At 37.4% G+C, this 14,706-nt stretch overlaps 1 protein-coding gene across 1 annotated transcript in view; it reads right to left on the reverse strand.

Annotated features, from left to right (window-relative positions):
• Nucleotides 1-2,611: 2,611 nt before the first annotated feature.
• Nucleotides 2,612-14,706, reverse strand: part of tmem65 (transmembrane protein 65) — a 52,222-nt gene continuing 40,127 nt past the window's right edge. Inside the window, exons 5-7 of the mRNA XM_059349877.1 lie at nucleotides 11,435-11,477; nucleotides 10,987-11,092; nucleotides 2,612-5,149 (exon numbers count right to left, since the gene is read on the reverse strand). Of these exons, the coding sequence (XP_059205860.1) occupies nucleotides 5,021-5,149; nucleotides 10,987-11,092; nucleotides 11,435-11,477 (278 nt within the window). The 3' untranslated portion in view covers nucleotides 2,612-5,020. The remainder of the gene's footprint in view (nucleotides 5,150-10,986; nucleotides 11,093-11,434; nucleotides 11,478-14,706) is intronic.

A 14,706-nucleotide genomic window follows, 5' to 3' on the forward strand; every position in this document is an offset into this window, starting at 1 on the left:
TATGTGGTATATAAAGGGCAAATAGGCCCAGACCCCAGAGGGTTAAAGTTTTGGCAATTTTCAAACTTTTTAAGGCCGTTCATGACAAGTGGATGTGTTCCTGTGAGAACCAGTTGCGGGTTAATGGAAACCAGTCTGAAATCACTAGAAATCACTCCCTCATTCACTAGCTCCTTCGTTACAGACACTCAATAGTTAACTCTTCCCACAAGCAACACTAACTTTTACAAACGTAATAGTTATTACATTTGTGGGACTTTGTGTGTTACGTTTGTGGAAAATGCATTACGTTCGTCGGATTATTGCATTAAAAGCTGAAGGTTTTTATTCCATTTGTGGAAAATTTCTTATGTTTGTGGGAAATGTGTTGTGTTTGTCGGATTATTGCATTAAAAGCTGAAGGTTTTTATTCCGTTCATTGTTTATTACGTTTGCGGGAAAGTTATTACGCTTGTCGGATTATTGCATTAAACCATGAACGGAATAAAAACCTGCAGCTTTTATTAGGTTTGTGGAAAATGTATTACGTTCATCAGAATATTGCATTAAAAGCTGAAGGTTTTTATTCCGCTCATGGTTTATTACGTTTGTGGGCGTTACAGTTAACATTTCTATTTTTGAAAGCATTATGACTTTACTGCATTTTTCACACCTGCATAAAACTACCAGAGTGTCCTAGTGTATCTGGTTGCATTCTGCAGCTTGCAAGTGGGAATTCCAGTTATTCAGACCCACAATCCTTTGCACAGCATTTATGAGAAAGAGGGTCAAAGTTCAAGGTGCAATGTTATGACAAAGTATGTCCGATCTGTATGCATACTGCATGGAACAGTATGTACTTTATGAGGGCAGCTGCAGTACGCACAAAAGAGAAAAAGGCCATTTATATCAACTTTCAAAAAGCATCTTAAATATGTTTTTATTCCGGAGCTCTTCCAGGGATTTAAATGAAAATCAATCTATTGTTTTTAAATGAGAATAACTGTGAAATTGGGATTACAAAATAAGTTGATCTTTGTATCTTTACACCTTTAACATCTTGCACACAATTAGGGTTGCAAAAATTCTGTAAATTTTCAAAGTTGGGAAATTTTTCATGGGAATTTTTCCCATTTTACTCAATTTTTTGAATGGGTAGGGTCGAGGGGCAGACGAGTAACTAACTCAACATTCATGTTTTTGTTTTTCAATAAAATAAATAAAACTTGATAAAGTTCTTCCTACAAATAAATCTGTTGAAATGTCGTTTCTGATTTTTAATATTTCCAATATTCCCGAGCTTAATTACCCCTGGAAAGTTTCTAGAAACTGACCAGAAATGTTCCCCCCCTTTGCAACCCTAAACACAATCGACTGGATAATTGTGATCTTATATGTAAAGATTCAACAATAGTTGATAGTTAAATGTGTCAGATAATTAACAGCAGCCTCTCTTTCACTATGCAGAAACTTGCATTTATAAATCCATAATCCTGTCGTTAAAAAAAAGGCTGTGCATGAAATCACATTTTCAGAACACTAACAATAATTCAGTTTTCTCATTTATCAGCCAATAATGTATTGTGCAACGCTAATTTATGGTGAGCCGTGATATGGTACGGCTGTAATTTATGCATCTATCTGTCACTACTTTGTTGCATTGTGGGAATATTTGAGAGTGAAGTGTTACGAGGAGAATTCAGACTAGAACTTTAGTCAAGTAACGGGACAATAATCTACATTTTTGGTTCAAAATCACACAAAGATTCTCTAGTTTCACCCTCAAAACACTGAAGTAATGATTATTTACCTTATCGATCAGTTCTTTATTCTGTGAAATGTCAGAAAACAAACAGGAAATGTCAGAGTGAGCCCAGCTGAATTCTCCACAGTATTTCATCAATAAATTCAAACACCAAGATGTTTAACTTACAATAATATCAAATAGTAAAAAACCCAAATTTTTGAGGGTGAAACTAGAGAATCTTTGTGTGATTTTGAACAAAAAAAAACAAACAGTTTTACCAGAAAACGTAGACACACAGAGCTCCATCTTAAATTAATCTTCGGGTTCTACTTCTAGATGATGTCAACCTCTTCTATGCCAAAAGGACTTTGAACACTAACTGGTTAAAAGGTGCTTTTTAAGCTTTTTTTTTGGGTTCAAAATCACACAAAGATTCTCTAGTTTCAGCTTCTGAAATGTGAGGTTTTTACTCTTTGATATTACTGTAAGTTAAACATCTTTGTGTTTGAGTTTATTGATTAAATACTTAAAAGAATTCACCTGGGCTCACTCTGACATTTCCTGTTTGTTTTCTGACATTTACCCGGAATAAAGAACTGATCGATGGGGTAAATAATCATTACTTCAGTGTCCAGAGTTTAAAGCTGCAACTAAGCGGAGATCAGGGAGTGATTTCAGGTGTGAGCTCTGACTCAACAGGAGGAAAAAGGATCAACTGGATTCACTGGAATTACACAAAAAATCCCAAGATGTGTGCAGAAACATGGAGTGTTTGTGAATCCTGCTGAACTGACACATCACGGTACAAACTGCAGCTTCAACTCTGATGAAGCAAAACAAAAACAAAACTTATTACACAGCCGGCTGGATCCCAGTCAGCTGAGAGAGAGAAAGAGAAGAAAAAGACTTAGAACATCGATACAGAAAAGTCCTTGGGAAGAAAACATCAACGTGAAGCCCAAAACTAAAAAAAAAGCCACTTCAGTTTCCGAGTAGTGTTTGTCTGAACATCCGAAGGCTCTCCAGCTTATTAAAACCCACCTGACAATGTCAATAAACAGTCTGATTACACAGCGACGTCAGTTCTTCATGCAAAAAAACACCTAAAATATCCCCGTCGAGGTAGCAGTGGACACCTTTTCTTTTACATCGTTTGGTAAAAGACGCACAAATGTACTGTATAAAGTGTCTGCTGAGGAAAAACAACCAAAAAGAACTCATGTGCTGTTTCTTTTAGTCAACTTGAGGTTTTTTAAAAACTGAGCAAGACAGTCGAGTTGTCTGGTGAAATAGTGTTCAAGTACGTGCGGTTTGTGTCCGGCTGTCAGTCCGGGAAAACGCTCGGTGGTCAGCGGTGAAATCTGTGACTAGATTCTTGATTCACAGCCTCTAAAAGGAAGAGAAGAGGAAGTCCAGTACAGATCTAGTCTGTGATCAGCAGCTGGAGCCGATATTTGGATCTAAATAATCACAGCTGCCGTCGTCTGAAGGTGTGGAGACAGATTTCCCATCCTGAGAGCCGCTCAGGCAGCGTTCACAAAACTCTTTTGTTGTGTTGAGAAAGATGGAAGTCTAAGATTGGCAACCAAATACTGGAGCATCTCAATACATTAGAATATGATGGGAAAAGACCATTTCTAGTAGTTCAAGTCAAACAGCCCCAACCAAGTATTGAGTCATATACCGTAGATGGACATACTTTCCTAAAATTGGTCTTTTGTAATATTCAATTTTTTGAGAGACTGAATTTTAGGTCTTCATTAATTAAATGAAAGCCACAATCATTATAATTAGAAGAAATCAAATAAACTAAGACATGATCTGTTTCATTCTCTGTGTAATGGATCTATATAATGTGTTATTTCCACTTTTTGAATTGAATTACTGACATAAATAAACGTTCCTATGATATTCTAATTTATTGAGATGCACCTGGAGTCTCATTTACAAGAAAAATGTAGCTTCATCACCTTCGATTCTTCTTATTAACTCCTTGGAACTGAGCCTTGGCAGAGAATGTGGTCAAAAATTATAACTGCTTAGCGTTCTGTTGGCTGGATGGTATAATATGAGGTTTTTCTGACCATTTTTATCCATTCTGATATGAATAAAATTGCATAATTCAGCACCAAATGTGTGGAAAAATTGGTAACCTAAAAATTGCTGCAACAACTTTTGGGACATAGTTGAGCTGGAAATGGGCATCGAAGGGGCAAATATTAGTGTTATTAACCCTTTTACACCTTAAGAAGTTAACTTTATTAATTAATTAAGTCATTAAGTCATGTTTATTAGATATTTTTGACCAGAAAACACAGTGCTGAGCTGCACCTCAAATTAGTCTTCAGGTTCACGACTCCTAGATGATGTCAACCTCTTCTATGCCAAAAGGACTTTGAACACTGACTAAGTGCTTTTTAAGCTTTTTTTTTTTAAGGTTACTTCGTTTAGGTTACTTTTTCTAACGCTAACTTTCGCTACTTCAGTTCAAGGACCATCGGAAAGTTCAAATTCAAGTTTCTTTCTATAAGAAATGGTGTATTTCTTAGCGATCTTTTAAAGAAAACACATGTGAGGTTCAGGGGGTTAAACATTCTCTCAGATCTGGACTTTGAATGCCAACTGGTTAAAAAGTGCTTAAAGTTGAACAGCCACATTCAAAGGCTGGAAGACTTTCTTTAGAGAAGTGACTGAAATGGTTGTGCAAGAAATGATAAAAGAGAAATTTTACAGCATTGGAAAGGTATATGGGGGTCTAAATGCAGACATGCTGTATGTCCAGGATGAATCCAGGCCAGCTTATTTATAGAACAACTCCAGAAACAGCTCTGGAAGGTCAAATGAGGCTGAGTTATCAAACTAATTTGATGCCGAAAAAGCTTTCAAGTGAGACTTTATAACTTTTGTAGAAGAGAAAAGCAGCAAAACGGCCAGCAAACAGGTCAAAAACGGGCTCCAGAGTTAAGGAAATTAATATGAAGAATCAGAGCTGATTAGATCCCTACTGCACCTTTTAAAATGAGTGTATTTAAATGAGTTAGTACCCATTAAAGTGACATACTGAGCAAACAGATGGCCTGTTGGATGGAGCACACAGTGTAAAAGTAGTGCAGCAAGTTGTGATGGAGCTAAATTTCCAGTTTACACAAACATCTTCCGAGGGTTTGGAGTGTGAACGCCACCTGAGCAGCAGCAGCAAAGAGAAACATCCAACTGCACACACTGATTTTTCTTCTTCTTCTTTAGAGTTGACACCAGCAGCATCCAGTGTGCTGTAGTGGCTGTAGTGGCTGGTTAGGAGGAGTGTGACTCCGTGTCGCTGCAGGCTTGTGCTTTCTTCTCCTCCTTGTCGTCGTCATCACTCAGAAATAAGAGCGGGAACATCCCCAGAATACAGCCGATGGTGATGCCGATGCCTTTACCCTGCAGGAGCAGAAGAAAGTAAGAATCTTTTACTTGTTATCCTCCTCACAAACCACAGAATTAAAGCTTTTTATAAGGCTGTTTCCACTACAGTCCAATACCTAGAATGAGGCGGGTCTCACTCGCTGAAACGCCCCTAATTTGAATATGAGCCGTCCTGATGGACTTTTGTCGGGACTTTTTTAGTCCCTGTAGAAGAGCAGGGTCTTTTTTCTCCCCTGAAAAAATCCTGGCAACTCCAGAGACAAATCCAGCTACTTTTTCTGGTGTTATTGGAGACTTTTGGAGACTCATTCTTACTCTTTTTGACCATAAAATTACACAAAATGAACAAAAGACCCAAATTAACCACAAAAATACACAAATTGACCACAGAAAGAAGCAAAATGGCCCAAAAAAAGACCCAAATTAACCTCAAATAGACGTAAAATGACCAAAAAAGACGCAAAATGGCAAAAAAAAAAAAAAACCCCTCAAGAAGTTAGAACGAGTCGAAGCGGCACAGTCCTCCTGCAGCAGTCTCTCCCAGCTGCAGAGCTGGAGGGGATGTTAACGCCTTAACGTCCAGTCTGCAAATTGCTAACAGGCTAACAGTTAGCTCTGTAGCAGTACAGTGTGTATGTGCTAACAGGCTAACAGTTAGCTCTGTAGCAGTACAGTGTGTATGTGCTAACAGGCTAACAGTTAGCTCTGTAGCAGTACAGTGTGTATGTGCTAACAGGCTAACAGTTAGCTCTGTAGCAGTACAGTGTGTATGTGCTAACAGGCTAACAGTTAGCTCTGTAGCAGTACAGTGTGTATGTGCTAACAGGCTAACAGTTAGCTCTGTAGCAGTACAGTGTGTATGTGCTGCTGCTGCAGGAGGTGTTCACTTAGCGATCTCTGTTTGTTTACAACAAGCACCAGACACTCTGTGCACAGTTAGTGATGCCGGTTAATTCACCATCACGATGTTTATGATCAGTGGAGACGCTGTGCATAATTAGCCATGATGCTTTGTTTATCATCTTCCCCCTAAAGGAAACACGGCTTATTATATCCTTTTTGGACTAAAAAGGAGTTTGTTTTTTTTAAATCTAAGACAGCTGCAAAATGTTAGCAGACATCAACAACTTTCTTAAACATTCAGAAACTAGAGTGCTTAAACTCACATTTCTGATTATCCAGTCAACGGTGTGAAACTGCTTCCTGGACACAGATTGAATCTAAATCTCCTCAACAACCCAGACTCTGTCAAAATTGTCAAGCGCTTGAGGGCTTTCTCTCAGACACTCTGAACCATTTCTGCACGTTTTCAGTAAGTTCACAGTTCAGCAGAGATTGCATGAGTGAAACTATCCACAATAATATCAGTGTGATGTTAAAAGACACCATTAGCAGGGAAGGCCTGGATTAAAATAAAACAGGAAACAAGGACTGGCTCTTCAGCCTCGCATATTCAATTCACAGACACATTAACAAGGATTTAAAGGAATAGTTCGGAATTTTGGAAATAGGACCTCATTTCCAACTTAGCCGGTGTGATATAGGTTGGTTTAATTTCTAAACTGATTCTATCAACACAGACATGTACATGGATAGTCCGACGTTATAATGCATTTGTCTCGGGTGTTCTGCGGAGCAGGTAAAGCTGTTTTTAGTGACAGGCTGGATGTTACTGTTGACGTGCGCTAGCTCAACACAAGTTTAGCAACAGTGACTTGTGCAACTATAAGGACTGCATAAAATGTGCTGAAAACGGTCTCCACCGACCTATATCACACCGGCTAAGTTGGAAATGAGGTCCTATTTCCAAAATTCCGAACTATTCCTTTAAATCCTTGTTAATGTGTCTGTGAATTGAATATGCGAGGCTGAAGAGCCAGTCCTTGTTTCCTGTTTTATTTTAATCCAGGCCTTCCCTGCTAATGGTGTCTTTTAACAGCACACTGATATTATTGTGGATAGTTTCACTCATTCAATCTCTGCTGAACTGTGAACTTACTGAAAACGTGCAGAAATGGTTCAAAGTGTCTGAGAGAAAGCCCTCAAGCGCTTGACAATTTTGACAGAGTCTGGGTTGTTGAGGAGATTTAGATTCAATCTGTGTCCAGGAAGCAGTTTCACACCGTTGACTGGATAATCAGAAACTATTCCTTTAACATATTAAAACACATGAAATCAGAGAAAACTATGCCTTTTAATTTTGCCTAATGTTTTCAAAAAATGAGCAAATTGATTATTTGACAATTTCCTCTCGTCAATTCAGTAAGTGTTCAAATCAGGGACCGACCCTTCGTTTACAATGCAAAGTAAATCTCAGGAAAACAAACAAACACAAAAAATGAATGAATATTAAAAATGAATGCCAAATAGGAGCCATATAAGTAAATTATGTATTTAAGGTGTATATGTCTTTATTCTGTTTTTAAATCTGTGTGTTTGTATCTTGAGCTGCTGCAGGATAAATTAAGTCTTATCTTAATTTGAGAAAAGTAAAAATAAAAAATGGTCAGATAAATAGTCGCATATGCAATATCTTCCAGGACTGTGAAATGTGTGCAAATGCAGAATGCAGTATATTTTTTGTTTATAACTTGTGCACAATGCAAAATTCTATATGTAGCATTGCATTTTAACTGTACAATAATTCTTGTATTTTTACCGTGTTGTGTGTGAAAGGTCCGTTTAATTACAATTTTTGGTAATTTTGTGATTTTTTTCTAATAATTTTGTCTTTTTTTTTGTAATTCTGTGTCTTTTTTTTTATAATTTTGTGTCCTTTTTAAATAGTTTTGTGTCCTTTTTAAATAGTTTTGTGTCTTTTTTTTTTTATAATTTTGTGTCGTTTTTGGTAATTCTGTCTTTTTTGGTCATTTTGTTTCTTCTTTAAGTAATTTCGTTTTTTTCTATCATTTTGTGTCTTTTTTGAGTTTTGTGTTGTTTTTTTTGGTAATTTTCTGTATTTTTTAAGTAATTTAGTGTTTTTTCTGTCATTTTGTGTATTTTTTTTTGGTCATTTTGTGTCTTTTTTTTTTAAAGTAATTTGGGTTTTTTTTGGTCATTTTGTGTCTCTGTGACTTCTAACTTTCTTGTTTTACTGCTCTGCATCGTCAACATCTGGTGAATAAAAGGATTCTGAACACGTTCTGGTGCAGTCAAAGTGTCCCAGTCCTACTTTTACCATTTTAAGCCTTAAAGCCCCGTGCATTCCAGGCTTTAGAGGGGAGATTGAAATGGGGCCAATCGATTGGGAAAGATGTTATAGATGACACTGAGAGACTCGGGGGAATCTTCTGAGTATATGAGGACCTTTTTTTAAACAGAATTGAGCTTTTTTTTTCTATTTCTGTCTCCTTGTCATTTTGTTGGGGCCCCTCCAGACTTGACACTCTTCTTCTCTGGCTCTCAAAGGAGGCGGTTGCACTTTTCTGTCTTATACTTTGCAAGACTTTCTCTACACTGCTCTCCAAACTAAAAAAAAATCATGGATTTGATCAACTGCTCTCTCAACGCAATTGATACCATTTTCCCGGCTCTTTCCGTGGAGGATATAGAAGATCTCTATCTATTCAGAGCCTTGATTCCAGGTCTTTTGCTGATTGGATTAGGCTTTGCTCTGGTTTATCGAGATACACAGAAAACGGTGACAGCTGTCCAAAGCCCTATAAGGCTGCTGAGATGATCGATACGATGGGCACTTTGGATGAAATCAAGGAGCGACTGTATGGTGAATATGAGTAGCAGGAAATTTCATGCTGCCACTTTCGCCTAAGAAATGGGTCTCAAGCTGGCGGCCCGCGGGCCAATTGTGGCCCTCATGACGATATTTTGTGGCCCCTACCTTGATATGAAAGTTTAATGTGAGTTGTTTATGAGTCTTGTTTATGAGTATCTTTTTTAATAATTTTGATTCTTTTTTTTGGTCATTTTGTTTCTTTTTTAAGTAATTATTTTTTTCTGCCATTTTGTGTCTTTTTCTGTCACTTTGTGTCTTTTTGGTCATTTTGTGTCTTTTTTTGGTAATTTTGTGTGTTTTTTGGGTCATTTTGCGTCTTTTTTAAAATAATTTAGTGTCTTTTTTGGTAATTCTGTGTATTTTTTGTCATTTTGTGTCCTTTTTGGGCCATTTTGTGTCTTTTTTGGTAATTTTGTGTATTTTTTGTCATTTTGTGTCTTTTTGGGTCATTTTGTGTCTTTTTTAAAGTAATTTTGTGTCTTTTTTTGGTCATTTTGATACTGCCTCCAGCGGCCTCCAGGTAATTTGAGTTTGAGACCCCTGGCCTAAGCCCAAATTCCAATCTTATCTGGCCTCCGTGGACTGATTGTTCCCAAATACTGGCTTTCCTCTGCCATGGAAATAACATTATTTAAGGTGGCGTTCCCCTTTAAATACATTAAAATAAGATCAGCCTGTTGGTGGTAGATGGCTGTGAGGAACACACCCTCTGAGCCGTTTTAAAAAAAATAAATAAATGTATCTTCCAGAATAGAAAAAACAGTTCCAGCTCAGAAGTTGCAGGTTGCTGCTTTCATTTAACAGCAGACGAGCCTCACAGGTTTGATCTTGCGGCTCTTTTTGCTTCCTCAGGGACGCAAATGACAAGAATTAAGCTGACAGTGATTTTGTTGGCAGTCTCCCTCTCATTTTTTTTTTTGTGTGCGTCTGTAGATTCTCCTTGTAAAATGTCTCCTCTGATGTGTTTCCTCTGGCAGCAGCAGACTTTCCTTCCTGTTTCTAGTTTCATGCGTCCCTTTAACATTACAGGCTACTTTCTGTTATTGCATCGAGATATTAAGCCTCTGAAGCCCAACAAGCTGTTTCAGGGCATCGTTTGCTCTTTTTTCTTACATTTTATACTCTCTGTGTCTTTGTATTACACTGCAAAATATAAAATATATATAAAATCTGCAGCTCTATGGAATCAGCACAGTCATGGCTAGAAGCGAGAATAACTTAAACATGTTTTTGTGCAGAACAACACAGTTAGAATGACAGAAATCATTAAAAAAAAGGAATAAACATGAGTTGAATTTCTCTGATATTTTTTTTTCATATTTGAATAAAATGGAATTTTTTCACGAAGTGCCACGAATATTGGAAAAAAAGTGTGTCTCAACATATTACACTATTTAGATTTTTCCAGCCTCTCCTGTCCTCTCAGCTCTGTGTAAACAGCCTCTGTCCTCTCATCTCTATTCTGTGTAAACTGATTTTTTTAGTGAATATTTGTCTCATGACCGACAAAATTTCCGAAAAAGACACAAAATTACCAAAACAAGACCTACAATCACCATAAAAGACACAATATAATTTAATTAATTAATAATATAATATTAATAATATAATTTTCCAAATACACAAAAGTACCAAAACATTTTGCAAAATTACCCAAAAAAGATGTACATTTCCAAAAAAGACGCAAAATTTCCAGGAATGACCAAAAAAAAGAAACAAAATTACTAAAGACGTGAAATTACCAAAAAAAGATCAGAATATTGTCCATATTGAGGTATTGTCATATTTCCAGCCTCTCCTGTCCTCTCCTCTCTGCTCCGTGCAAACGTTTTATTTTAAATGACATATGTAGAATAAAGACATTCTGACACAAATATCAACATTTTAACCTTAGTTTTTTTTTGTAACCTATGATCAGTTCAAGGACCGTCGGAAAGTATGAAAAAATAACAGTTTTTATATTTTCCGTCTCCCATAAACTCTGTATTCTTGGTGATCTATTAAAGAAAGCATATGTATATCATTTTAGTCTCACCTTTCTACTGATAGCTATATAATAAAAGGCATAAAACGCTGGGAAAAAAACAGTTTAACATGTCAATAAATGTAAAAGTCTCACCATATGACAGCTGAGCCTGGTCTGCCACATGTCGGCCTGTTTGGGCGTCAGATCTGGACTCTGCATCCCCAGTTTGGACGCCAGAGCCTCCACGTAACCTGCAAGACTACAAACACAGATATGGAATTATATTTGTATGGGCATTAGCTGAATCATAAAACCTAAAGCAGCAGTTTGAGTAAAGCTAAAAAACCTCAGAATGAAACAGAAAAACACTCAAAAATAAATGCTGTGGATGAACTTTTAAACTAAAGAAGAAAAAAAAGATCACACACAGCAGAGCAACAAGACCAAGAAGCCTCCCTTCATTAATTTAATGCTTTAATTTAAAAAGAGGCAGCAGACGCTGGCCTCTGCTGTACCTTCTACACTCGTCGTCAACAGATTTCACACGTCTACCTTTAAAAATAAAGCCGAAGCCTCGGGGAGAGTTTATGATGCTGCTTACCCGAGACCTGCCAGATCTGAAACCAGGTTCCCCAGAGCCGCAGCTGCAGAAACACAAAGAGAGAATAGAAACGCTTTGATTTCTGCAGAGAGAATAAAAGGCATTCGTGTAATAAAGGATTCAACAACTTTTTTGAAGATTTTTTAAGGTCTGGGTTGAATCTGGAGGACACACAACTGGAATGTTTGGAGGAAAAAAAACAGAAAAGCTGAGTTAAAATGTGAGTGCTGCTCAGTAGGAGCGTCACGATTTCAATTCTGAACTGAAAATCCACTGAAACGAGTTTTAAATTTCAATTATGGAAATCAGAAGAAGGATCGACCAACAAACAAACAAACAAACAACTTGGGAGATTATAGCCGACTACATGCAGCGCTTATTACTGATGGAAGTTTGAACATCTCTCGTCTTTTATTTCTTTCATTTCTAACTTTTTGTAGGGATCACTAACTGTGATGGTCCAAAGGTTTTACTTTTTAACCCTTTATCGGGCGAAGAACTAAATTTGGTAACTTCAAACAACAACAAAAATCTGCAAGAAACAGTCGTGTTATTCTTCAATGACTTGTACGAGGAGAACTTGACTATGATGGCGTATTAGCGCCAAGTATGAATAAAAATAAAAATACAAACCCGGGGGGTAATATTTCGAGAAAAAAAGTTGCAAATTTACTAGATTAAAGTGGCAAATCTGCTCGAAAAAAGTAGCAGATTTCAAATATCCTCAATAAATAAAAGAAGAGCTTTTATTTCTGTTCATTGTGCTTATAATAGTGGGTAAAACCTGCTGTTTGCCAAACATCATGTTGGTTAAAGTGTTGTTGACATTATTAAGTAAACAAAACCTGCAGGAAACACAACAGGAGATATTGAGGTTAGACACAAGGGGAGGCGAAGCAGTGTTGGCAACTTAGCAACTTTGTTGCTATATTTAGCAACTTTTCAGACCCCCTTAGCGACTATTTTTCAAAAAAGGAACTGGTGACAAATCCAGCGACTTTTTCTGGTGTTATTGGAGACTTTTGGAGACTTGTTCTTACTCTTCTTAACCACAAAAATACACAAAATGACCATAAGAGACACAAATTAACCACAAAAATACACAAATTGACCACAGAAAGAAGCAAAATGGCCGAAAAAAAGCCCAAATTAACCTCAAAAACACGCAAAATGACCAAAAAAAAAAAGACGTAAAATGGCAAAAAAAAAACCTCAAGAAGTAAGAACGAGTCGAAGCGGCACAGTCCTCCTGCAGCAGTCTCTCCCAGCTGCAGTCACAGAGCCGGGGGGGATGTTAACCCCTTAGCGTCCAGTCTGGAAATTGCCAACAGGCTAACAGTTAGCTCTGTAGCAGTACAGTGTGTATGTACTAACAGGCTAACAGTTAGCTCTGTAGCAGTACAATGTGTATGTGCTGCTGCTGCAGGAGGTGTTCGCTTAGTGATCTCTGTTTGTTTACAACAAGCACCAGACACTCTGTGCACAGTTAGTGATGCTGGTTAATTCACCATCACTATGTTTATGATCAGCGGAGACGCTGTGCATAATTGGCCATGCTGGTTTGTTTACGATCAGCTGTTGACGTTGTGCACAGCTAGCGTCAACCCTTTACATTTGTCAAGTAAATATATAGACAATACTTGATTTTTTTTTTTTTTTTGACAATAAGTCCGTATTGTAATTATCCTGACAGGCCTGATACTTTCACTTTCTCCTTTTACTAGAACTCCTGTTCAGTGAAAGCAGACAGCTTGAGAAATCTAATGAGGACGCCTCCTTTAAAGGTTCTACAAAGAACTTGAGACTGCTGAGAGACTTTGGGGGGAACCCAGAACACGCTGGCTGGTTGGTGGTGTTTCATATCCCATCTGGCCCTGGAAAGCCTCCGGATCCCCTGAGTGTCTGAATATAGATGAAGGATGATTGGAGATAAAATGCTCCTGAGCATGGTGTGTTCACTGGTGTGTATGAGGATGGGTTAAATGCTCGCTACTTCATCATGCAAAAACTAATCTTAATCTTAGGAAATAATTGGCTGTGATCCACCTGCAGAGCCGGTATTTTTTACCACATCAAATAGCAACTTTTGGAAAACCACCAAGACACGAGTCAGCTTCCTTCTCTCCGTCTGTCTCCACAGCTTTACTGTAAACTAATTTTGTTTCTTTTTTTTTTTGTAATTTTGTGTCGTTTTTGGTCATTTTGTGTCTTTTTACAGTCATTTAATGTTTTTTCAGTCATTTTGTCTCTTTTTTTGGTAATTTTTTATGTCCTTTTTTCTAGTAATTTTGTGTCTTTTTAAGTAATTTTTTGTCTTTTCAAAGCAATTTAGTCTTTTTTCAGTCATTTTGTGTCTTCTTTGGTCATAGTGTCTTTTTTTTAAGTAATTTCGTTTTCTTAAGGACATTTTGTGTATTTTTTAAGTAATGTGTCTTTTTTGAGTAAATTAGATTTTTTTCTGTCATTTTGTGTCTTTAGAATTGAATTGTAAGAATTGTATGTCTTTTTTAGTAATTTTATGTCTTTTTTGGTCATTTTGTATCTTTTCAAAGTAATTTAGTGTTTTTTCAGTCATTTTGTGGGCATTTTATCTCGATACCAGCTCTGCAGGTGGATCAAAGCCAATTATTTAACCCAACCTTATACAAAAAAATCTTTTCTTGGTAATTTTGTGTCTTTTTTTGTGTCATTTTGTGTCTTTATGTACAAGGATGGGTTAAATAATTGGCTGTGATCCACCTGCAGAGCCGGTATCGAGATATAAAGCCCACACACAACATCAGGAATAAATAAGTGAATAAAGCCGAACCGTGCAGTGCCAGGTGGCCCACATAACTCTGTGCATATTCAAAGAGGAGAGGAGTCCAAACAACAGATCAAAGCAGCAAAACACAAAATGAGCGTCAGTAGGAGTGAGAGAAGGTGTGAAAGTTTTCCCACATCAAAGAACACCTTTTGGAAAACCACCAAGACACGAGTCAGCTTCTTTTTCTCTGCGTCTACCTCCACAGCTTTACTGTCAGCAGCAGCAGCTTCAGAACAATTCCAGTTAATGTACGACACCAACGATCCTCGGCAGCGATGAATAATTCACGCTGCAGCTTGGTTTTCACAGGCTGACAATGTGGTGGGAAAATACATTTGTTTCGTGGCCATTAAAAAGTGCTAAGTATATGTTTGTTTTGCCTTCAGCGGCTCTCCGGAGGCGTTCAGAGCAACAATGCTTGAAGCCGAATGCACCGCGAGTTCCCTGAAGGAGATGAAACTCCAGA

The sequence above is a fragment of the Centropristis striata genome, chromosome 14 (assembly GCF_030273125.1).
Source record: "Centropristis striata isolate RG_2023a ecotype Rhode Island chromosome 14, C.striata_1.0, whole genome shotgun sequence".
NCBI lineage: Eukaryota > Metazoa > Chordata > Actinopteri > Perciformes > Serranidae > Centropristis > Centropristis striata.